Genomic DNA, 25,858 nt, shown 5'->3' with positions numbered 1-25,858 from the left:
CTTGAAGAAGTTCGCAATCACTAGTATCCTTGATAATCCTAAAAGTCTTTGTATCGTCAGCGTAGAGTAAAATATTCGAATTAGTGGCTATATCGGTTATATTATTAATGTACAAAATAAAATGTAATGGACCCAAATGAGAACCCTGTGGGACCCCAGACCTTATATTACAGTATTGAGAAGTCCCCTCAGAGCAACTGCTTGGCATCGGTTACTAATATATGATTTCAACCACCGGAAAAGGTCGCCATGTATTCCTAGTAGTAATGTGTTTTGAGAAATTTTGTCAAAACACTTGGCGAAATCTGTATAAATAACATCAACTTGACACTTGTCCATAAATCCATCCTGTGATCCATTTCTGTGGCTGGCTCCGTGTGGAATATAAACGCATTCAATGTTTAAGTGAAATGATTTACCTAACGGAATGGAGACCCACACGCAGTCTGCGGCGTCGGGCGACGGCGAGGGCCAGTCGCGACGAAACGGTCGCCAGCGCTCACGGACGCCCACCAATACACCGCCGCCGCGCCGCGCGACCGGTCGCCACGGAAAACTATGTATCTATTGTTAATATACTCACGGTCATTAAAATCTGATGTTAACCAAGTTTCCGTTATACAGATAAAATCGTAGTTGCACATCAGCACTTGAGAAAGAAAATCGTGAGATTTTGTGCGGAGACGTCGCACATTTTGATAATATCCGTTCAATAGCTTACTATTCATTTTTATAAATTATACTACATAAAGTCATCCGTAACTGCACAATGTATACTAGATTCCAAACAGATCTGTACGAGAATGTGTTATATTATGGGGGAACAATGGATTATAGAATAAAATATAATAAATAAAGAAGCCATATTTTGACGACGCATGACACAATAACACGGTGAGATTTAGACAGTTTAAAAAAAGTCACTTCAATTTATATAAATCAGATTGATTAGAGATATGAATCACTCTAGAACTATCACTTTTTCTCATAAATATTTTACAGTCTCTGATCCACAAATAAGAATAATTTAATTCAATCTTCGATTGCCGTGCTTGTTTTAAAAGCTGTTTATTGAGTGGAGTCAAATGGTCTCCGATATAGACGTTGACGGAGGGCCCTGGCAGGCCGATGTCGGATGTGGTGAGTCCTCGGCGGGCTCGCACAGCCGCCAGCAGCGTGTCCTTACCTATACGGCGAGTGTACTTCACCACTATGGCCGGTGAACGGCGATTTTCGCTGTGGTTTTTATCACCAGGCGAGCCGTATCGACGCACACGGTGAATAGAATCGATTTCATTCAAATCGAAACTTAACCGCACTTTAATATACATTGAGCGCAATATGTCGATCAAATTTTCTTTATTGGATGCTGGTATTCCAGAGATTTCTAAATTATTCAACCTGCCATATTGATCTCGCATGTTAATTTCATTTTTGAGGAACGTAACGGTTTCGCTGACTGCACTTAAATCCGACTGTAATTTGGGGATTGTAGACATTTTTTGTTCTACAACAATAAGTCTATCCTCAACATCAGAGAAACGGGGCTCCATTTCATTCCATTTTTTATTTAGTTGTTCGATTCCTGAAGACACTTTGAGGATATCATTTTTAATGGAAGCGAATTCATTTTTGAGTTCTTTTATTTCCTGAATCTCTGATCGCATGCACTTTATTTCTAGCCGCACCTCGTGAATCCCTGGGGTTATTCCAGCCGTTGCAGATGCATGACACAAGGGGCAGGGCCAAGCGGCCTTCTTATCGGCACCCATTTTTCTATAGCTGGTCTCCATAATTCCAACGCATCCAAAATGCAGATGGCCCTTGCAGAGTCCGCATTCTACAAAATCCGTTACTAATTCCTTACACTTTATGCAAGACATGTTCGTATGCACACGTGATATGACAAGTATTAAGTAATTAAATATTTTACAACACACCCGCGGAGAAGGATTGCGTAAGTAGGAAGATAACTGTAAATAAAACGCGAGCGCACCGATCGAGTCGCGAGTGACTACTATGTAGACTAGAGTATGTAACTCTAAATATTTAGAATCCCTTTCACAAAAGTCAATGTGATTTTGAATTGAATCTTTTTAATGAGTGCATCTAGTTTTCGTAGTCACTTTGTCGTTATTATTATTGGGTGGCTATTTATCTAGTCCTAATGATTCCTAGTAACACCGCGTCCAAAATTGAACCATTGTGTTCGCCACTCATACTATAGCTCGTCGTCAAGCCCTGCAGCCTTTACGAACCGCAGTATCTTCTTGACGCGAGTGTTGTTGAAGTCTAAAAAAAGTCACGCCTTATTTCCATAAAAAAAAACCTGATGAAATAAGGCATGAAAGTTTGCATGGGAATTCGTCATTTTCGATAATAAAACCATGAAGCTATTGTATTTAGGCACTTGATAAGAATTAAATTAACAATAAAATAAAATAATGAAAACAGTTTACGGTTCACTACAGCAGTTTGTATGTGTTATTTTCAAAGTAAGTAGCCTAAAAAATAATAAAAGGCTGCCCAAAGTAATTATTCCACGCGGAAAAAGTAAAGTCTAGTACTAAAATAGGCTCATGCGTCATGCTCGTGAACGGGCGCTGCTCGTGGTGGCAGGATACTGTTGCCGAGGGCTCTGCATCAGATTCTTAAAAGTTATTATATTATATATTTTTTTATATATAATTTATTTACGGTGTGTGTGGATGATGCAGTTAGAGTACTCAATAACTTTTGTTTTGTATTAATTTACATATAATTTTTTGACTTACTCGTGTAAGGCATTGACTATTTGACATTTGAATATGTTTGTTGCATCAGTTTACATTTATTATATTGTAATCGAAATTATTTGTATAACAATGAAAATGTAAATCTGGATTTATAAGAGTGGCAATGAGTTTCTTGCTACTTCTTGTCATTCGCTCAACCCTTTACGAAGTGGCGTTAGATTCTATAAGAAAAAAATTTTTTTTGACATTCATAAGTATCATTTCCTTGACCTATATGAAAAAATACATTTTAACATTAATGATTAAAGACAATCTAAGTCATTATGACAGCCTTACATTTATACAAAGCTTAAAACAAGTATTTTATGCAAATCTATGGAAAAAATTGAGGCCTTTGTTTCACATTCAAGCTTGTGAAGAATATTAGGTTGGCATGTGACGAACAAAGGAAGTGATTATTTATTGTAATTGGTAGTATTTAAATGCATAATAAACCTAGCTTAACATTATAAATATTAAGTATTTAATTTGCCTTAACTATATATAGAATTGGCTACGGTATATAATATATATATATATATACCAGTGGGAGGTTCCCTTGCACAGTCGGCTAGATTATGGGTACCATAACGGCGCCTATTTCTGCCGTGAAGCAGTAATGTGTAAACAGTACTGCACTCGGTTTGAAGGGCGCCGTAGCTAGTGAAATTATTGGGCAAATGAGACTTAACATCTTATGTCTCAAGGTGACGCGCGCAATTGTAGTGCCGCTCAGAATTTTTGGGCTTTTCAAGATTCCTGAGCGGCACTGCATTGTTATGGGTAGGGCGTATCAATTACCATCAGCTGAACGTCCTGCTCGTCTCTTCCCTTATTTTCATAAAAATATATATATGTATTTGTTTTTAGTGGAAAATTTTATTGAAAGTCAAAAACTTCTACCCATTCGGAAATTAATGCCTCAGGTCTGAGAAGATCGAAAGCAAGAAACTCAGCGGGCTTCTTTTTTTTAAATTAAATTTTAATAGAAGGAAATTTAAAAACTTCAATAGCCGCTCCATTCCAAATCTTTGTTATCAATAAGAAAGTCATTTATATTATAGTAACCTTTACCACAAAAAAATTTATGCATATCATTCAAAGGTCATAAAAAAATTGTTAATGAAACCTAGGTATATCGATTTATGGCACCCGAAAAACAATGAAAATCGTTGAAGCCGTTTCTGAGATTCAATTTACAATGTGAAATATACAAGAATTACTCGTTTAAACATAGATATAATTTACAAGTGTGGTCGCTTGGATTGGACGTATTTCATTGACACTAGCGATGCTGACGAGATAAATCATATTATTATCTTCAGCTTTTGATTACTTTCTCATGTTGTAACTTAGGGTACAGATTGAACAGATTCCTACGCATCAAATTAAACATAATTTTTGGTTCTCTGCAGTAAGTATTTTAGATGTAATGACACTTACAATTATGTCTTATAAATTTGATGATGAACATGAAGCGTTCTGTTACTACCTACACCTTTATCTTTTTTTATGAGAGGAGGCAAACGGCAAGAGGCTCACGGGATGGGAGTGGTGAGGCAATCGCCCATGGACAACCGCAACACAAGGTGTCAGATACGTTGCCGGCCTTTACACCCAGTATACTCTTTTCTTGAAGGTCGGTATCGGAAGGTATCGGTTTGGGAAAACCGCAGCCGGTAATTGATTCCACAAAGTGGGTTTGCGTGGCAAGAAATTTCTTGAACAACGCGCGGTTGTGGAATACCAGACGTCAACGTGATGTGGGTGGTATTTAGCATTTTGACGTAAAGTACGGTGGTGGAATTCGGCTGCTGGAACCAACCCAAACAGCTCCTCTGAGCACACCTCAAAAACCTTTATTTATATACAAAAAAACACAAACTTATTTCTAACAAAATCTTTTTTGCCTTTATATTTTACCAGGCATTGGGCGGATTTCTTCGATATCTTAATTTCCATGATAGGTACAGCATCGAGGTTCGAAAACTTAGGAAGTAGCAAATAGGACGCAAAATAGGAACTATGTAATAATCAATAATTCATTATAGTGAGTACACTAGGATAGATGACCAGCCATGTAGAAGTCAGACTGGACAGTCACTAAATTGTTATTGTTCTCCAAAGATACTAAGGAAGCAATTGTCTTATAGTACTAATTTATCATCAGCCGGAAGACGTCTACTGCTGGACAAAGGCGTCCCCGAAATGTTCCCACGATGATCGGGCCTCCGCTGCCCTCATCCAACGCATTCCGGCGATCTTGACCAGATCGTCGGTCTACCTTGTAGGTGGTCTACCAAAACTGCGTTTTCCGGAACGTGGTCACTATTCGAGGACTTTACTGCCCCAACGGTCATCTGTCCGTCGAACTATGTGTCTTGCCCACTGCCAATTCAGTTTCGCAATCATTTGGGCTAATCGGTGACTTTGGTTCTCCTACGGATCTCCTTATTTCTGATTCGATCTCTCTGGGTCTACTTGATTTAAATCTCATAGTTTTACTTTTTAAGTTTTTGACAATATTATATTGTAATGATATTCTTGTACACTCTTTCACTTAAATATTACGTTTCTTTTTATTGGTATTTCAGACTTTTTCACAAAGCTCTGGAATCAACTAGCATCCCCATAAACTTAGAATTGAAGGAATGGAAAGATATTCCTGGACCTCTATCGCTTCCAATAATTGGACAACTTCTACATTTCGTTCCTGGAGGTAAGAATAACACTCAAAATCACACACATTACACACACGCTCACTCACACACACACACACACTCACACACGAAGACACACACATACATACACACATGTAATAGATATTCGCTTCGTGACGGATACCTATTTATTTATGTATCAAGAAGACTGAAACGCAAAAGACCTCAAGATCTGCTAACTAGCCAACCAGATATAGGCCATTTTCCAAGCAAGCCAATATATATACCAGTAGGAAACACATATTATTGAATGTCCCAGCGAAGGAGAGAGATTATTATAATAAAATGTATACAAAACAAAAATATATTTATGGAAAGATTTTCTTTTGAAAGATTTATTGAAAGGTATATAAATGAACGATAATCGTGGTGTATGGAATGTGAACTTGAATAGGCCTTGCCTCGAGCCCTTTGCCAATAGCAGGCCAAACGAAAAATGGGTGCAGTGCATCAATTTCAAAGGATGGTTACATGAAGATTGTACTGGGGGAGAGCTGCAATAAGAGTGCCATAATTGTTTGTTAGATTAAACTAATATTAAATACTATTATTAATAATATCTCTGTGCCATTTAGAAAAATGATTTATTTTGTTAATTTTTGATAATTATGTAACTTAATTAGCCAAAGATTATGATTAAAACTTGTTCATTTTTACTCTACGAAAAGTACCTACTGATAAATTCCAAATACAGAAGTGACACAACTCACCTCGAGCGCTGTCACAACTTACCTTGGTACTAGGAGAATTGTGACACGGGAAGTTGCTTTGGTTTTTGTGCATTTTCTCGGGAAACTTATTCGTTTTGTTTATTTTTGTTATTGCTTCTAATAGAGAATAGAACAAGCTTTGTACAGATGTAAAGTTCACAGATGTAAAGTTCACAGATGTAGTTCACAATTTTTAACCGAGATAGGAGAGAGAAAGCAAAAAGTGTCACAATCCTCCTCGGTCTCCCTATAGTATTGATTTGTGCCTTGTTTTGTAAACGCTTGAGTTTGTTATATCGTTATTTTTAAATTTAATAAAAATATTGATTCGACGATTTGTATTAAAAGTCTATATATAATATATTTGTATAAGATCATTTTCATCAGTTGTGAATTAGATTCACCAGTTGAAAAGCTTTTTTCACGCAATAAAATATGTTTAAGAATACATTACGAATTAGTTGGTAAAAAAATTCTGTCAATTAAAAATGAAATTTTGTTTTAAATATATCTTTATACATTTATTTTATATATTTGCAGACCTATGTACATGAAATGTTGATATTATAAAATTACGTTCTAAGTACCTAATTCTAATATATAATTAAAGATATTATAGTAATAAAATTTTAAAAACAAAATTTTATGTGCGGCGGTGGCCGTCATTTTATGACGATTCGTCACTCGAACGGTTAGGTCAGTTGGTGAGAGCACTGGCACGGAACGCCAGAGGTCGTTGGTTCGAGTACCGCATCGTTCATAAAATTTTGTTTTTCAACTTTTATTTGTATATTAATCCTTTAAAAAAAACATAACAAATTGTAAAGACGTTATGTATTTCAGGTGACTTATACAAGCACGAGTTACCTTTGCCAGATATACTTTACAATAAGTACGGCCCAATTGTAAGGTTGGGTGGTTTCTTTGGCATGCCAAAAATTGTATTCTTTTATGACGCAGACACTGTGGAATATGTAAGCGATTCATAGTAATAATAGCATTTAAGATATACATAGATTTATATCCGTACATTTAAACATATTAATCTATCACATAATAAAACAATCATTTTATACTTTAAACCTTGATAAACTCAATATTTTTCATTGCGAATAATTAATATGTAAGAACAAAACTAAACAGTAGTTAAATTTCGCCACAGGCATCACGTCAATGTGTGATATTTTCTCGCAGCACGTTCATGTCTGATATTTTATTTTATTTCTTAGGGACAACAAACAGTTCACACATTACGTTTTACAATTTAAAAGTACAGTAGATATTAAATTAATTTTAGATAGAACCCTCACCGTTATCCACAGGTTAATTTTATAGTTACTAGTATCTTACATGATGAATATTTTTTTTTAACATTAATTAAAGTTATATCTACATACTAAAAGAGGAAGAAAAACAAATTTAGACGTCTTAAAACTAAATTATTTGCATAATTACATTAAATTTAAACAAAAGAGTCACTTATTGAGATTTAACAAAAAAATATTAATGCTGTTCACTTAAAATGTCATTTACTTGCTTTTTAATTTTTTTTTTTTTAATAAAATGTCAAGGTCATTAAGAAGTCTGTGTGTCGACCAATCTGTGTAGTGGTCCGTGACCGCCAGCGTGCGCGCGGTCTCGGTACTGATATTATGTCAGAACCACGAGGTTCCCAAGAAATTTCTTGCCTCGTACAGCCACTGTGGAATCCACAACTGATATGACTCTAGGGACGATCAAGTTTAGACAGTGCCGGGTTAAACAAATTATGTTGAGGTCGTGGCCCTTGGTCTGCTATAAGATTAAAGTGTTCAAAACTTAATACCCAATACTTGTTGTATATTGGCCTTTTAATGTATTAGGTTTTTAGTTAATTATGAACTATTTTAAGAATAAATAAGTTTTTTAATAGACAAGTATATTACTAAGCCCTGTTTAAAATTCAATGTTTCGCCGAACTTAAAAATAAAAATATAAATTATATAATAATGACATTTATGTAAATTACTAGTTCATTCACCAATAATATTGGAGTATAATAGACTTTCATATAGTTTTTTAATTGCCGTCGCATTTTGATGAAAGATGACTTTAGGTCGATTAGCGGCCGTTCCCAATATTCATTATATCACTTGAGATAAAAATCGTAACTATCGTTGACTTTTCTGTCCCAATAAACTTATCGACGGTAACTTACATTATCCGTGCACGCTGTCTGTCAATGGGACGACGTATAGCTTACCAGCGTATAAAGTTTGTATGGAAATTGCAATTCACGCATCCCCATATAAGGCGATAATAATTACTTTTCGAGTATATTGGGACAGCTTCAGATTATTGAAAGCTAATTACTGACAGTAGAAGGTAGTAATTTATCTGAAGATAGTATATTGGGAACGGCCGTTAGTCGGTGCTTGATCTCTAACTTCTCTTCGGTTAAAAGACGATATGACAGAAATGAGATTTGGTTGTCCATTAAAGTGATAGTTGGTATGACACGTATTATTTTTGTGTACATACTACCACATATTAATCAATTTCAGTCAAAGAACGCTCAGGCGGTTTTGGGTATTCGTGGCCCCACTTTATGCGGGGCCCGTAGCAATTGCTTCTCGTGGTTAATCCGACACTGAGTTCAGAACATACCAAAACTTCAAAGATCTACAACGCGTTTCTCGTCCTCTGGTTTCGCAGATATCTATGGGCAGCTAACACATTCCATCAGATTGCTCCCTCTAATACAAAAAATTGTTATTTGTGCAACAAGTGAGCAATTTTTTTTTTGCTGCTAGTGCTGACTTTAAATCACGAATTGGCGAAGTAGTCTCTAATATAGACTGTAACTGAGGTGGTGAGTGAGAGTAAAGGCACGAGACAAAAAAAATTTGCTCTCGTGTAAAACATACAACTTGTTACCTCGCCTATCGAGAAAAGTGTTATAGGTTATAGTAAGAGAAACAGATGTATGGTCACGTAGGGCTCGAAATTTAAATCACTATTCACGTAGCAATAGCAGCCTTTTCGTGCTGGAGAGGTGAAAAAAAAATATTAAGCGAATCATCTTTCTGATACATCAATAGATAAATGAGATTTCTACGAGGTTTTGTTCATTTATTTATCAAAATCTCTCTTTAAAGTCGAATCATTGAATCAGATTCAAACGAGAATTTAAATTTCCTTAGCAACAGTATAAACTATGATAGTATGAACACCGATTTTTAGATCTTAAGAAGCGAAGATCGCCTTCCTGATCGTCCTGCGTTTTTGTCAATCGAATATTTTAGAAAGCACTACAAGAAAAACAAATACAGCTCGACAACGGAAAGAACAGGACTGGTGACGGAGTAAGTACCTGACAAACAGATTTGAAACATAAACTTGCATTTTAATTATTAAAACTTTCGTGAGACATTATTTACTTATTTATTAATATGGCTTTACTCAACATAAAAACCAGACTCATCGAGCCCATCTGCAGCGTTAGAAAATAAGACAGCAACACCTCGGCAGTGGCAGAACAGCCCTAAATGGCTCGTGATAGAAACTTTGTCTCGCAAATTGCTAGAAGCCATAGAAATTGATCGTCAACCTAATATGAATAGAGACAAGGGTTAGGCTCTGCCACCAACTTGGAATCCCGTGTTATTAAACGCAACTTGCAATAAGACCCACAGTGCCGATGATCACGTGGACATTGTGAGTATATTCTGTGCACCTGTGGACACCAAAAGTGACATAGCGTCAGTGACACCATGCTCGTCATCACCACCGGGGGCCCCCATGCCCCCCGCCCTGTCCAGCCGCGACCTACGAGCCCAAGTCCGCAGTAAGAGACGGGACATTATCGCGAACCCATACACTCACCCCGATGAAGGTCCGGAACTAGGAGAGGTACCCAAACCGATAAATAGTGAGTAAAGCCGTATTAATAAATAAATCGATAGTATAAACAAAACGTGCGAGAGAGAGAAACATCTCTAACGGAGATGTTCCAAGATAGAAAAGGTAAGCGAATATATTGCTACTGTTACCGATTTTGGTTGACAGGTCGTAAGTAGCTAGCCGGGCGTAGAATTAGCTATTTAGGGTACGTTCCGATATGCAATGCGAGCACTCGACAGTGCTATCACTGTAGAAAAATTCGTTCCGTTATGGACTGCCAGTATACTGCCGCAGTACCCTAGGGAAATATATGACGTCATAAATCGCCCCCATATTCTACTGTGAGCACTGGCGTTTTCGAGGTAAGGTATTCGCAGTACTTTGATCACATGATCAGTCAAAACCACTCGAGTGCCTAACGTTTTATATACAATACCTACAGTTTAATCCCAAGTATTTTTAATTTGACAGTCCCAGACTACAAAAACAGATTTTCTTTAATGAACTATGTAGAAAACTTTAAAACACTCATTTGAATGCTGCGTCAAAATATGCGACTGACAGTATACTGGATTGCGTTCCGTTTTAAATACATAGTAACAAGTACAACTGGCTATAAAGGAACGGCTTCACAGTAACGGCTTCACAGACAATAGCAAATAGCCAGGTTTTCCCAGTTTCCTGGATTCCCCCCCACAAACCTCATGTATTAGTTTTTTAAGCATAATAAAGTTTTATCCCTCAATACGTAGATAGGGTTGTAGAAATAAGTTTTCTGATACCTACATATATAAGGCTTAATTGTAAATTGCTTTAATAAGTAGATTTAAGTAATTTTGTATATATACTTTAAGATCAAATATAGAAATTTGGAATTAGATTTTTTTTAACGGCTTCACAGTATACTAAATTGACGTCACAGTGTACAGTGGTCGCAGTGCATATCAGAACATACCCTTAGTATTTTAATAAAGTAGCTAACGCAAATAATGTCAAGTCAAAACTAGTGACTCATTATTGGACGGTCAAGTCATCTATACGCTAGAATATTTTACGATTATAATAGATATTCCAATCGTTAATCGTACTGATGTTTTAAATTTCCAGCCAAGGTGAACTCTGGAGGAAAACAAGATCAACTGTCAACCCAATAATGTTAAACCCCAAGACAATTAAACTTTATACTAATACTTTACATGAGGTGGTGGAGGATCTAATAGTAAGGTAAAATAGTTATATTTTATAAAAAAAATAAGGGTTGCACTACGGGAGTGCAGGCAGAAGTGAAAACTTGAACAACTAACGTTGTGCATTTTTGGATATTTTAGAATGGTTAGGGAATAAATTCGCATAAGAAATATAATTATTCAGAAATAGATATCACGTATGTATTAAGCTAACAAATATATTATTTATTATTTATTATTATGAGTAGGGGATAATCTGCACTTAAATCTTAGGATCTATTGTGCCCCCTGCTTGTGCTAGCGCGCTTACTCTCGACTTCTTGTGTCTTAAGACAAAGAGCTGTGGTGATGTCGAGGCTACTGACTAGGAGACGTGTGCCGGAATTTAAATTGTATTCTCTAAACTCTATTCCCTTTAAGAAGCGTAGTATCCTCAGAGGGTCCAGGCCGGGCACGTCCTCTGCTATGAGTGAGGGTGTTTTAAGACACCCCAGCCTGATTCTGGCAATAGCCTCACATTCCAATAGGATCTGAATGGGGTCTTCATCGGCTTCGAAGCAGAATCTGCACAGATTTGATTCACTGAGACCCATTCTGGCTAAGTGCCCGTTCAGTTTGCAGTAAAAAACAAATATAAACATATGTATATAAAATTTCATAGCAAAGTTTAGAATAATTTTTGTTAATTACGACATTCATTCTTTTAAGTCAGATTGGCTGATTAGTCTAAGGCGCCAGATTTAAGCCCTATATTTATTGATTATTAATTATTAATTATATTTGCCAGAGGGAGAGTGGGTACCAACCCCTACACCTGACAATGGCTTTTTATTACATTATATTTAATTTTATGAATAATGTTAATTAATACTTTCTTTTTCTTACGTTTATTATACTGATATTAATCTATTATTACGTGAAAAAAAAGTGTTGTGGACTGTATTATGACATGTATTGCACTGGTAAAATTATATATATGAATGGGGTGATCAAATTAAATATGCATAACTCGTGGGTTCTCAAAATCTACATTGATTGATTGATGATTCTCTAAGGCTCATAAGGACTGGTTTTGTTCACTTCTCGCACTCCCTGCGCGGCCTTTTCCAGGTGAGGTATTGCAGCTACAACCAGTTTCATAAAACCACGCTATAGCTTTTTGTTGAAGTGATAACTTCATATGTGAGGGTAAACTGCTACGTAACATAACGTAACGTAACGCGTTATGGCGCCAGTCTGTCTGACTTCTCTTTCTCTCACGCATACGGCAGCGGTAGGCAGGCTCCTCCTGTCTCACCCTAACCAATTGTTACTTTTATAGGATTAAATTATAATACTAATAATTTACATACAATAAAATTTAAATGTACATATTCTAGAATATCTAAGAAAAAGAAATGTATAATTAATAAAAGATTTTATTAATAAACCTTTCCTTACATTATCATATTAATAAACGTAAAATTTAAGCAATAACCTAAGCTTTTGTCATGTTTTCAATATTAAATAGTTCTTAGATTAGTTTAACTATTTTGAGTTTATTTAGGATTTATATATTTTTTACACACGAAATGATTTAATATTTCTGTTGCATCAGTTTGCATACATTGTATAAAAATAATATGTGAAAGCTGTAAATACTGTCACTTCTTCTCAATAAATCTAGGCCTTTTCCAAAGTGGTGGCAAATGGTAAAATTAACGTTTGACATTCATAAGTGTCATTTCTCGATCGAGTTTAGTAAACAATATTTTGAGTTTGTTTTTTCATTTAAATACCAGACTCATTAAAACAATTAAAATTACAGGTTAAAAGCAGTCCGAAAACAAGACAATATGTTTGATGATTTTAGAGTAGAAATGAACTTGTGGACGCTTGAGTCCGTCTCAGCAGTTGTTCTAGGAAGACGACTCAATTGCTTTAATAGTGATGCATCGGATGATTCACCGATGAAAAGGCTTGTTAAGGCTGTACATAAAATATTTGACATGTCAGAGGCAATGGATTTAAAACCAGCGCTCTGGAGATTTATATCTACGCCAATGTTCAAAAAGGCCATGAATGCGTACGAAGAACATACAAAGTAAGTGTTGTAATTTACACATAATTAATACCTATAACGCTAATGCATCCATAATCAAAGTCAAAGTCAAAGTTTTTATTTGCATGCATGCATTGCAAACATGTTAGATTGATGTTACATAAATATTATAAAGTACATGTTTGACGTGCAAATTTTATAAAATACATTTCTAAATAACAAAAATAGTAACAATAATATCAATTAACCAAAAGATTGTTAGCAGTTTTATATAATATATAGTCAAGTTTTTAGTTGAAAATATTCGTCTAATGAATATAAGCAGTTTTTACTAAGGTATATTTTCAATTTAGATGAGAAATTCCTATTTGACGGTACCTCTCTTATTATTTTTGAAATGAAATGAAATGAAATGAAATGAAATGATTTATTTGTATGAATCGTGGTAACATAGTTGTTAACAATTAATTGGTGTACAGCACAATTCGCCAATATATCGGCATACAAATATTTGATTGTCAATATTGGAATATCATATTTAATTTATACTTATACGTTCTTAATACACATTTCATAGCTTTAATTCAATGAGATAATATAAAATAAACATTAGTTTGTAGGTACCTCTCAAAAATTACATTTGAATACTATTATTTTTGGCTAAAGAATTCTTTTAAACTATAAAAGCATTTATCTATTAGCCATAATTTTAATTTTTTATGCATTAATGTTTTAGGCATCTCTCTAATATTCTTTGGAAGGTGGTTAAATACCCTAATACACATAACATTTGCGTTATTTTGATGAAGCGCTGTTCTACAGTATGGCATCAGAAGGCGAGTTGGATCTCTTAATCCTAATATGGAATAGTCCTTTGCTGGTTTAAAAAGTTCACCATGTTTTTTAATGAACGTACAAATTTCTAATATATATAGACCAGTAAGCGTTAACAGACGGTGCTTTTTGGGATGTGATTATAGATTTTTATGCACATACAAAAACAGTTTCTCTGAAATAATGTAGTTCTACAACAAGGTACTTGTAGTTTGGTGGGGTCCCTGGATGGAAAAAGAGAAGTGTTTTCCTGTTTATTGAATTCGCTAATTTTTTTTAGTACAAACATACAGCACTCAAATATGTATAATTCAATAATTGTTAATAAGTTATATTTTTTAAATACGAGTCTGCAGCTTTCAAGGGGTCCTTTTCCCGCTGCAGCCCTCAAACATTTTATTTGCGCTATTAAGACTCTATTCATTACTGTTGAGTTACCCCATATTATGATACCATACCTAATTATAGATTCTACGTAAGCATGGTAAGCCGTTAAAGCCACTTTTTCCGATATAGTTTCTTTTATTCTCCTTATTGCAAAAACAAACTTATTAATTACAGATATTGATTATACGTGAGCTTTCTAATTACAATTATTATCCATTATTATGCCTAAGAATTTGGTATTTTCAACCTCATCAATTTTAATTTCATTGTATGTTATGTTTCTTAGGGGTGGATAAATGGTATTATAATTTTTAAATTGTATAAGTTTTGTTTTTATTATATTAATATTTAAATTGTTATTTTCTAACCATTTGCCGATTTTCATGATTTCATCATTTATGACCGAGTCGTATGGTCTTTTTGAGTTTATGTCTGGGATATTTATTGTAATGTCATCAGCATGTAACACACACTTATTTTCTGTAATATTTGGTACGTCGTTGATATATAGTAGAAATAATAATGGTCCAAGTACACTGCCCTGAGGTACCCTGGCTTTAGTTTGATTCCAATTTGATTCATATCGTACTATATTAGATCTTCCGTCAATCTTTTCAATCTGGACACACTGTTGCCTATTTTTAATATAATTTTCCAGCCATTTTGAAGTGATACCTTTAGCCCATATAAATTACATTTGTTTATGAGAATTTCGAAGTCGACACAGTCAGAAGCTTGGGTCATATCAAACAATACTGCTGTTACTCTAATTTTTTGATCTATTTTCGTTATCAGATTTTTAACTAATGTATATGCGGCCATTGTGGTAGATTTATTTTGTTGAAATGCGTATTGTTTCTCTGTTCCTCTGAATTTCGTAAAAAAGTCGGTTAATCGTTTATACATTATTTTCTCAAAAACTTTTGATAGAATGGATATAAGAGTTATTGGTCTGTAATTAATAAGTTCCGTATGAGTACCTTTTTTGTGAAGTGGTTTTATAATAGATGTCTTAAGAGTTGTGGGGAATTGTCCTTGTTCAAATGATAAATTGATTAAATATGTCAGTACTGCAACTATTACATTTTTGCATGTTTTTATAACATTGTTATGTTATCATGATATTGGTGTTATTTAAAGAGTTGATTGCTGTTATTACCTCGTTTTCCGTACAGGACGCTAAGAATATGGGGGAATTTACCGTATTTATTAATTTGTAGTCTGGTTTTATTCCATTAACATTCTTACTCCTATTTATAAAATAATCATTAAATTCATTTGCAATATCATTTGGGTTTTGTATATTTTTGCCATTATATATATATATATATATATTATATCTTGTCAAAATTTTTGGTTGTTTTATTTACATCAACTTTATCTTTGATGAGATTCCAGACTGCTTTACCTTTATTTCTTGAATTCTTTATATATCGTTCGCTACTATTTGTTTTGGCATTGTATATGCATTTCTTAAGAATTCTACTATATTGCTTATAATTGTTTTTATATTTAATCTTTCTATTGTTTTTGTTTATGTAATATTGATGCATAAGTTGACGATCTGTGTTGCAGGATTTTCTTAATCCCATGGTTATCCATTTTGGTCGTATATTGCTTATATTTACTTTTATAGTTTTGTAAGGAAAACACTGCTTAAAAAAACAGAAGAAATGTGTCGTAAAAAATATTAAATGCATCTTCGAAACTGTTCTGAATATATACCTCAGACCAAGATAAGCATGAGATATAATAATGAAATTTTTCCATATTTTCTTGAGAGTAATCTCTCCTAGTGAAATAGTAGTGTGATTGAGGTTTAAGGGATTTTTTAAGGGATATTTTAATATTTGGCATGTATTATGATCTGAGAGAAACGATGGTAATATTTTACCATATGCCTGTTTTATATTACCAATTATGTGGTCAATACATGATTTTTCTCGAGTAGGTTTATTAATGTATATTTGCAAGTTGAAGTTGTTTAGAATGTCATTTCAGCATTCAAATACCTTTTCTATTGAGAGTTCACTACATAATTTACCTAGTGGGGAATATCTTATATAATGTTTTGTCATTATACAGACTCCACCTCTCTTTTCATTCTGTCTACAGAACGCCGATGCTAACTTATAATTTTTTATTTTTATATTTGTTTCATCCCCTGTTTTGACAAATGTCTCTGAGAAGCATTATATATTTATAGTCATAGATTTGTCTTCCAATTCATTGGGGTATAATTCTATTTGTTCCCTTTTGTTCAGGAGGCCTGCTATATTTTGATGTAACAAATATCCATTTATTATTTCACTTTGTATTGCTTTTTGATAAAAATCCTGATTATAAGTACATGTTTGTTTCATTTTTATTTTTTGGAAATAAAATGGTATTGTTCCTTTGCATAGTGAAGTTGTTTAGATAAAATTATATTCAAAAAATAAACAGTATTATATTTAGCTTCATTGAAAAGCTTTCGATGCAATATATTATTTGCAATCTTACTAAATTCTTTAACATTAAATAATTGCTTATATCTTATCTATATATTGTCTAGATAGACTGTGACAGCCGTAAAAACTTGAAACAAATTGAGCTTGACAGTTTACCTCTATTTTGAGCAATGCACGCATAATAACACAAAGTGACATACAAATTGGGAGAGTAAGACGTAGCTAAAGTACACGCACACTAAAGTAATAAACCTTGCCTGTATTCATCAGTTGTCTGGCAAAAAGAGGCTCTATCTAGTCATGTAAATTCTTTTTTATAATACAATTATTGTATTTAAACAACTTTTTACTTTGAATTTTTTTAGCTTAAACAGGTACTTTATCAAAAAGAGCATTGAAGACCTGAAAAGACAACCAGCCAGATCCAACGAACAGAAAGGAGTGTTAGAGAAACTTCTAGAAATTGATGATGAAATTGCATTTACAATGGGAATTGATTCTCTATTTGCTGGCGTTGATACGGTAAGAAAAATAAATAAAAAGTTTAAGGAATTGACAAAAATACAAACGTTGCGATTACTATATAAAATTAATATAAAATAAAGCCATATATATATATATATATATATAGTTATATCAATCCGTCAATTGTTGATCATGCGTACTATATCGCGAGCACTTTGTTGATCCGAAAACCTATGTTGATCCGGGTGGTTTGTGTTGATCCAATATAATATTTTTCATACAAATGTGGTTCCGGCCGGATCAACGATTTACTCCGTTGAAGTTTAGGAAACGCAACCGAAATGTTGATCCAATATACAAATCCACTCCGATAGTTATTGATCCGATTCAAATGGGCCAATCAGAAGGCAGCAAGTCCTCCTACTGGACATACCTAAGGTATTGCAATACCACCTAATTATTAACTTTTCTTTATTTATGAAGTTTTTTGTTTATAGGTATTATATACAGGGTGTCCCAAAGTTATGGGACATGAAGGGAAAGTACCTTAAATATCGAAGATAGGCTATTTTACTGAAAGAAGACTTTATGTTATTTTTAAAAGTTAGTACTTCTGCATTCAAAGATTTTCCAAAAATTACTTGCCCCGTCTGGGAATCGAACCGACTGAAATGTAAAAAAAAACACCCCTACTTTTATAATGCCAATCGAAAGAATGGCCAAAAACTAATAACTCTTCTTGAGCATTTAATTAATTAATTTACAAATAATACCCACTTAATTGACTACTTTCTTTTAAAATACTATGTTACTTAAGAAGAGTTATTAGTTTTTGGCCATTCTTTCGATTGGCATCATAAGAGTGTGTTTTTTTTACATTTAAGTCGGTTCGAGAGTTCGTTCCCAGACGAGGCAAGTAATTTTTAGAAAATCTTTGAATGCAGAAGTACTAACTTTTAAAAATAACATAAAGTCTTCTTTCAGTAAAATAGCCTATCTTCGATATTTAAGGTACTTTCCCTTCATGTCCCATAACTTTGGGACATTCTGTATATATCGTGAGGAAATTTGTTGACGACACGAGCTTGTCGCTTACCCCATGTTAAGCTTCGTGCCCAGCTGCATGCATGCCAGCAGCTCAATATCATACAGAGTATGTGATATTGTATCTCACTCAGTACCCTGAGATATAAGATCTAGAGTCTTGAGGCCCCGTTATATGACTCCGCAAGCAATGCCCTTCAACCCGGAACACCGTAGCGTTGATTAGCTACTGCTTGGCCGTTGATTAACTGACAAAGGTTGGCCATTCCTCAGACTGGCCCTCGCAAGAGTCCTACCAATACTAGATATAGTTGTATATAAGGACAATTTCTAATTGTTATTATAACGTTTAAGTAGTATGGATACATATATTAATTAAAGTGATAATTGAAAGGGAAAAAATGATCTTATCGCATTATATCGAAGTTGAGTTTGGATGACATGTAGAAAAAAATATTAGTTATCAATCATATGAGCTCAATACAATTACTATTAATATTAAGAGGAACTTGTTGTATCACACAGAATCTTCATTAAAATATATTTACTTTTTCTTATAAATATTGTTAACATACGTGTTAAGTTGCATCCAAGTCCTATTTTGAAGAATAGGTTCTTTATTTAAAACTTCCATACATTTGTTTTTGCCTGGATTGATCTTTTTATTTATGTATGATTGGAAATATTTTTTGACTAATTTTATCTCTTCATCCGACCACTTTCTATGACTGATTATTTTTCGTTTCTTAATTGGATTATCACTATCACTATCGCTTGAACTTTTGTTCGTCTAGTTTTACTTCGTTTCTGAATCTGTTTATCATATATCAATATCGCTTTCACTTAAGGATCTTGGTTGTACTGATTGTCTTGTTTTTTATAGTTTACTTTATTATAGTCTCCAATTTCTATTTCTTCCATGTTATTATTGACTGTAGTTTCTGGTGTTTTGATAGATATTTTGGGGTTTGTAAGTAAGGTGTTAGATTGATCGCTTTCTATTGCCGGATTTTTTGAAGATGGCGTCTCTTCCTCAAAGTTTTTAGTTTCTTGGTATGATTGAGATGTAATCGTTTCTATCCTGTGACCCTTCTTCTCCATTAATGTATTTTCATATTCTAAGAGTTGAGATTCTACAACAGTTTTTTGGAGGTATGCAGGTAGCATAGGCAATCTATAATTTTGTGCATGAACTGATATATTATACCCTAGAAATCCTGTCAATATAACGATCTGCTCAGTATAACGATCATTTTGCTAAGAATGAATTTGGGACATTGTAGCAATATGATGTCTTATTCCGGTGGATGTAATCATTTAGGGGCGTTTCAAATAACACTGTTTTTTTTATCATATCTAAACACTTACCGCCCTCATAAGGTTCTTGTGTACCAGGTCTTGCAAATAAATATAGACTGGAGCTTGGAATTATTAAATCTTCACGGCAAGCTATTATTAAATCTATGTTTTCTCTCATTATTTTTGTTAGCAAAATACAACCCCTTGTTCTTTTACCGGGAATCTGAAATACGTCTAATTCTTTAATACAATTCCTCTGCTCTACTGTCAAAACTTTCTAAAACCTTTTCGGGCACTTCTTCATTCTTTCTATTGTTGTAAAACGTAAGTTCAGCTGCAGCTACGTCACCTGATCGTTTTCGGTCCAACATTATAATATGAGCTATTGTTACCATGCACACTAATTCATAATTTAAAAAACATCTATCTTTTCTCAATCTACTCGCATATTTAATTTCTACTTTATGGATTTTTTGCATAACGGTATTAATGTCACTGTCCAGCGGCATGACTTTTTCTTTGATTTCGTTTTCTACTTTTCTCAGCTGTTTAACGAAAACTCCCAATTGATTTCAATTAAATATTTAAAGTCATCTAGTTTTTTTTATATGCTTCCTTATAAGCTGTGGATTCATTGTGCATAATAGACTGTGTGTATAGTATTTCAACACATCCCAAGACAGCGGGACGCATACGTGCGGGTATGATTATAATTTTGACCATGCCTGTTTGTTCATTAAAGCCACACATTTCTTTTATGGCACTTACAAATGTTACATATTTTTCAGAATCAATCGCGTCAGTGAGATTTTCAATAGTTGTGTCTTTTTTCCGCAATAAAATTAAAACCGCGCGGGCGTCGAAGGGTTCAAGATCAAATGCCCTCGGATCAACGTTAGTTAGTAAGATTGCGCATGAGCATGAATATAAAACGGATGCACATTTGACTCGTCGGTATGATTTTTGCGACCGTTACGGATCAACAAAAACATTTTGTTAATGTATTTTTTGATGGCAAGTATGTTGCAAAGCGACCGATACAGATCCCCAAACAACCCTTCTATTTCAAATTCGGATCAAAGTATATCAGTTATATTTATAAGGAACCAATTATACACTGCAAAAAGGTGGATCAACATTTCTTTTAATATCTTACTGGTTCAACCTTTACATAGAACGGTTAATTATATATATATATATATATATATATATTCTGAACTATAAATATATGTATATATATGTGGCATGGTCATTTTTAGGTTTAAGTTTTCTATTTTATTGTTTTATTGCACCTTTGTACTTAGCAGTAAGTATTGTTTTCAAAAGGTTGTAAATAAAGGGATTGAGAAAAATTCCCAAATAACAGATGTTTAGTTAAGATATTTTAGAAAGCGTGGGAACGTAAGTATAGTTTTGTCTCGTGGCAAAAATGTACCTTATAAGTACTGAGAGTGTAAGAACGAAGTATGACTGATGCGGGGGTGAGAACCCAGGTAGTAAGTAAGATATAATTGTATGGGACTCAAGCGGGCAGTTCCTACTTAACTTCGATGTACGACAGACCTCTGTCCTTTAACTCTGTCAATTTTTTCTAATAAATATACTCACTTTAAATTAACCGCCCCGTGATTCCTTAATTATAACATTTTAATAAACATTATTATCCTATCCAATAAATTCCGATACTACATTTGGGGGCTCGTCCGGGATTACGGAAAATCGGAAAATTAAAGGTGTGTAATAGACGCGTCGGTGTTGTGTGAAAGTTTCGTATAAGTGCGCGAGTTAGTAAGCCATGGAAGACGTAATTGACCAGGTTGTAAGAGGTGTTGCCGCGGCGGATTTGGAAGATGACCAACTTCCGCGACTGAGAGTCCCACAGCTCAGAGAGGAGCTAAGGCGCCGGAACCTCCGTGTGACAGGTCGAAAACCAGAGTTGTTGGCGAGGCTAAGAGCTGCACTATTGGTGGAACGGGATCATGTAGCCGACGATGATGAAGAAAATATTGCAGACCTTGTAGACGACGAAGAAGAAGACGACTTTGAAGACGCTCGAGCTGTCAATGTTGAGGGACTCCCAGGCAGAAGAAACTGTGATGTACGTATTCGAAATCCTGTGAATGATGGCCGAGGACACCACGACGAAGACGACGACAATGGCGCAAAAAGTGAGCGTGCCAATCGTACTCCAGTGATTCGAAGACGTGAAGAATCACGGGTATTACTTACCTTTAAAGACGTTGAAGGTTTGTTAGAGAAATTCAGTGGGGATGACCACACAAACGTCCAGCAGTGGTTGGATGATTTTGAGGAAATGGCGGAGCTTTGCAAGTGGAACGAGATCCAAAAGATTGCATACGCCAAAAGGTTATTAGACGGATCAGCAAAAATGTTCGTGAGCTATGAAAAGTGGGCGAAAACATGGAAGAAGCTGAAAGAATCTTTGAAAGAAGAGTTCGAGGAAGCTGTCGATTGTTTGAAAATTCATCGAGAGCTGAGTAAGAGAAAGAAGAAGAGTGAGGAAACTCTGCAGGAATACGCATACAAAATGTTGCAGATTGCATCACCAGCGAAGTTAAATGTTCAAGATGTGATACAAAACATAATAGAGGGTATTCCTGACGATGTCGTAAATAAAGCTGTGCTATATGGAGCTAAAGATTTTAAACAGCTTAAAGAGAAATTTGGACAGTACGAGAAAATGAAACAGGAGATGACCAAATCAAAAGCACGACCACCAGAGAGGAAGCTGGAGATGATAGGACGACCACAGAGCTTCAACCAAGGAAGAAAAGGAAGTCCAGGAGGTGCCATTTCAACTTCAAGAAACAAGACGAGTACCAAGTCACACAACTGCGGAGGAGAAGACCACGTGAGTGTGATGTGTCCCGAAAAAGGAAAAGGGAAAAAGTGTTTTAAGTGCAGAGAATTTGGGCATATAGCCTCCAAGTGTCCACCGAAGTCGAAGGAAGTGTATATAGTGTCGCATCCTGCTAAGGAAAAATACCAGAAGGAAATCAAGATTAAAGACAGTAAGATTTTAGCATTAGTAGACACTGGTAGCGATTTAACGTTAATAAGTATGAAAGAGTATAAAAATCTAGGATCACCACCTTTGTGTGACAACAGGTACGTTTTGAAGGTTTGGGAGTTGAGATGACTGAGACCTTAGGTATGTTTACTACCAGATTGATGGCAGAAAACCCGGCCGGTACCGCCGCAACCACTATGTCCCCGCATTTTGAATCTGTAATATCTTCAAAATTATTCATTTGAATTGCATGCTGTAAGGGTATGCCATTATTATGTATATACAATGAACAAAATATTTAAGATAGTCAATTGTATAAGAATAAATGCTGTATTGCATCAAATCGCTTCGTAAATAATTCATTATTTCTTGTAAAAAGTAAAGGATTAAAAATGGTTGTTGTGTGTCCCTAATAGATATATACCATCGCGGACTTTCTTGTACACCTAATTAAGTTATGTTATACTGTTGTACATTATTTTGATTTATCTCGCCAGTGTTTCCAATGTAAGCGCAAAAAATGAGTTTGCTGACGACATCATATTAGAATCATCTATAATTATCATTGGTTTTCTACTATATTATGCATATATTTTACATATAACCCTTCCTCTTGAAACAATCCATCTACTAAAAAAACCGCATCAAAATCCATTGTGTAGTTTTATAGATCTAAGTATACATAGGGACAACCAGCGGGAAGCGCCTTTGTTTTATGCTATGTAGTATGTAGCTACAAAATGTATATTATTAAACTTATTTAATATTTGTAGACAGCGAACGTTATGATCTCAGCACTTTATTTTCTGGCTACGAATCAAGATAAACAAAACAAATTAAGGGAAGAGTTGAAAGATGAAAAGAACCTGTATTTAAAGGCATGCATTAAAGAAAGTATGAGACTTTTGCCAGCCGTTCCTTATAATTTAAGAAGAGCATCAAAAGATTATCATATAATGGGATACAACATACCAAAAGGCGTAAGTAAATTAAGTAATTCGTTCATAAAAAAATTCCTTGTACTCCATTATTTTGTCACTGAGGTTGTTTTATCTTGAGGTAATTTTTCAACAAGATATTTTAATAAAAGTAGTGCAATTTCATGCTACCTATTTCAGTAAGTTAAAATCTTGCATGAGCTATACTTACGTATATACCAGTTGGAGGCTCCTTTACACAGGAAGCCGTCTAGATTATGGGTACCACAACGGCGCCTATTTCTGCTGTGAAGCAGTAATGTGTAAACGGCGCCGTAACTAGTGAAATTACTGGGCAAATGAGATTTAACATCTTAACACATTGAGACATACTCAATGTGTCGAGCGCAATTGTAGTGCCGCTCAGAATTTTTAGGTTTTTCAAGAATCCTGAGCGGCCCTGCATTGTAATGGGTAGGACGTACCATGAACTGAGCGTCCTGCTCGTCCCATCCCTTATTTTCATAAAAAAAAATATGCAAATATGTTAAATGTAATATAAGGCAATAAGGCTGACATCATAATGAAAATCCATGTCCAAAGATTACTATAGATTAACTGATTCCAGACGTTTATGGTGGTAAACCATCAATTTCTGTGTCGTTCAGAAGAAATATACTTCAGAGCCAGAGAGTACATACCCGAGAGATGGATAGTTGATAAAAGTGATCCACTCTATCATGGGAATGCACATAAATTTGCATACAGTCCTTTTGGATACGGTACGAGGGGCTGCATTGGTAAGTGGTTATACGTATGTCACACTAAAAGTTTTCCGTAACTTAAACAAAACAACATGTTATAACCAAAATATTATGTTAATTGCTATTTAAAATACTCTCCTCTACAGTTTTAACATTTTTTCATTCGATCGAACCATTTTATAAAACAGGAGGACCACAATTCTGAAGGCATGTTTTCTACGTGCTGATTGAACGCTATTACTGCCTCTTCGGAATTGGTAAAAGAGAAACCTCTCATTAAATCTTTGATTGTGGGGAAAATACAGAGGCTAAGGGCTAAGTGCAGGGTGGGTGACGAGTTGAACTTTTTCGGAAGCTAATAATGACTTAGTTTTGTTGGCCGTGTGTGAAGAAGCGTTGTTATGATGTAGGAGAACGCGGCTTTTTGGTCGTCTTTCGCGAAATTTTTATTGTTAATTGCTATTTAAAATACTCTCCTCTACAGTTTTAACATTTTTTCATTCGATCGAACCATTTTATAAAACAGGAGGACCACAATTCTGAAGGCATGTTTTCTACGTGCTGATTGAACGCTATTACTGCCTCTTCGGAATTGGTAAAAGAGAAACCTCTCATTAAATCTTTGATTGTGGGGAAAATACAGAGGCTAAGGGCTAAGTGCAGGGTGGGTGACGAGTTGAACTTTTTCGGAAGCTAATAATGACTTAGTTTTGTTGGCCGTGTGTGAAGAAGCGTTGTTATGATGTAGGAGAACGCGGCTTTTTGGTCGTCTTTCGCGAAATTTTTATAACACCCTGGGTAAACAAATGGTAGAATACTACTCGGCATCAACACTTTTTGATCTTCAAGTGGAATTGTGCAGATGGAACCCGAAGCTGAGATTTTTCTCAGCTTCGGGTTCCAATACAAATACGATCAAATACGATCAATTTTTACCAGCGTTCCGCGCCTGCTTCACTTTTGTTAGCCTGTTCTCAATTTGAAACACCCATTCAAAAGATTGCTGCTTTTTTTTTCGGGTTCAAAACAATAAATCCGCGTTTTGTGACAATGTTATAAACAGCATTTGAATGTCCGTGGTCGTACTTCATTAGCATCTGTGAGCACCATTCCACGCAAGCCCGCTTCCGCTCCGCTGACAGTTCATGAGGGATCCAAAACGACAACAAAATTTCTGAACTTTCAATTCTTCGTGTAATATTTTCTGAATTTGGCTCATACCAATCCCCAATAATCCTCGAATTGTCGCATAGGTAATCCGCGGGTTTTCTTCAATTAGCCGCTTAACAGTAGCCACTTTATTTTCGTTGACGGCAGTTGAAGGCCGCCCTTCACGAAATTCGTCATGTAAAG

The 25,858-nt window shown here is 34.9% G+C and overlaps 1 protein-coding gene across 2 annotated transcripts in view; it reads left to right on the top strand.

The window, feature by feature from the left end:
* LOC126974639 (cytochrome P450 CYP12A2-like) overlaps positions 1-25,858 on the top strand; it is a 28,298-nt gene that overhangs the window by 1,480 nt on the left and 960 nt on the right. The window contains exons 1-9 of one of the 2 annotated variants that reach the window (XM_050822168.1): positions 2,863-4,413; positions 5,369-5,493; positions 7,048-7,178; positions 9,427-9,548; positions 11,194-11,310; positions 13,081-13,356; positions 17,351-17,507; positions 23,598-23,804; positions 24,370-24,541. In XM_050822168.1, coding sequence (XP_050678125.1) covers positions 7,134-7,178; positions 9,427-9,548; positions 11,194-11,310; positions 13,081-13,356; positions 17,351-17,507; positions 23,598-23,804; positions 24,370-24,541 — 1,096 coding nt within the window. In that variant the 5' untranslated portion in view covers positions 2,863-4,413; positions 5,369-5,493; positions 7,048-7,133. Of the gene's footprint in view, positions 1-2,862; positions 4,414-5,368; positions 5,494-7,047; positions 7,179-9,426; positions 9,549-11,193; positions 11,311-13,080; positions 13,357-17,350; positions 17,508-23,597; positions 23,805-24,369; positions 24,542-25,858 lie in introns of those variants that run through there. The other variant, XM_050822167.1, reaches the window with a different exon arrangement.

Source organism: Leptidea sinapis, chromosome 33 (assembly GCF_905404315.1).
Source record: "Leptidea sinapis chromosome 33, ilLepSina1.1, whole genome shotgun sequence".
Lineage (NCBI taxonomy): Eukaryota > Metazoa > Arthropoda > Insecta > Lepidoptera > Pieridae > Leptidea > Leptidea sinapis.
The sequence above is the reverse complement of the archived record's forward strand: the minus strand, read 5'-3'. Positions and strand labels throughout refer to the sequence as shown.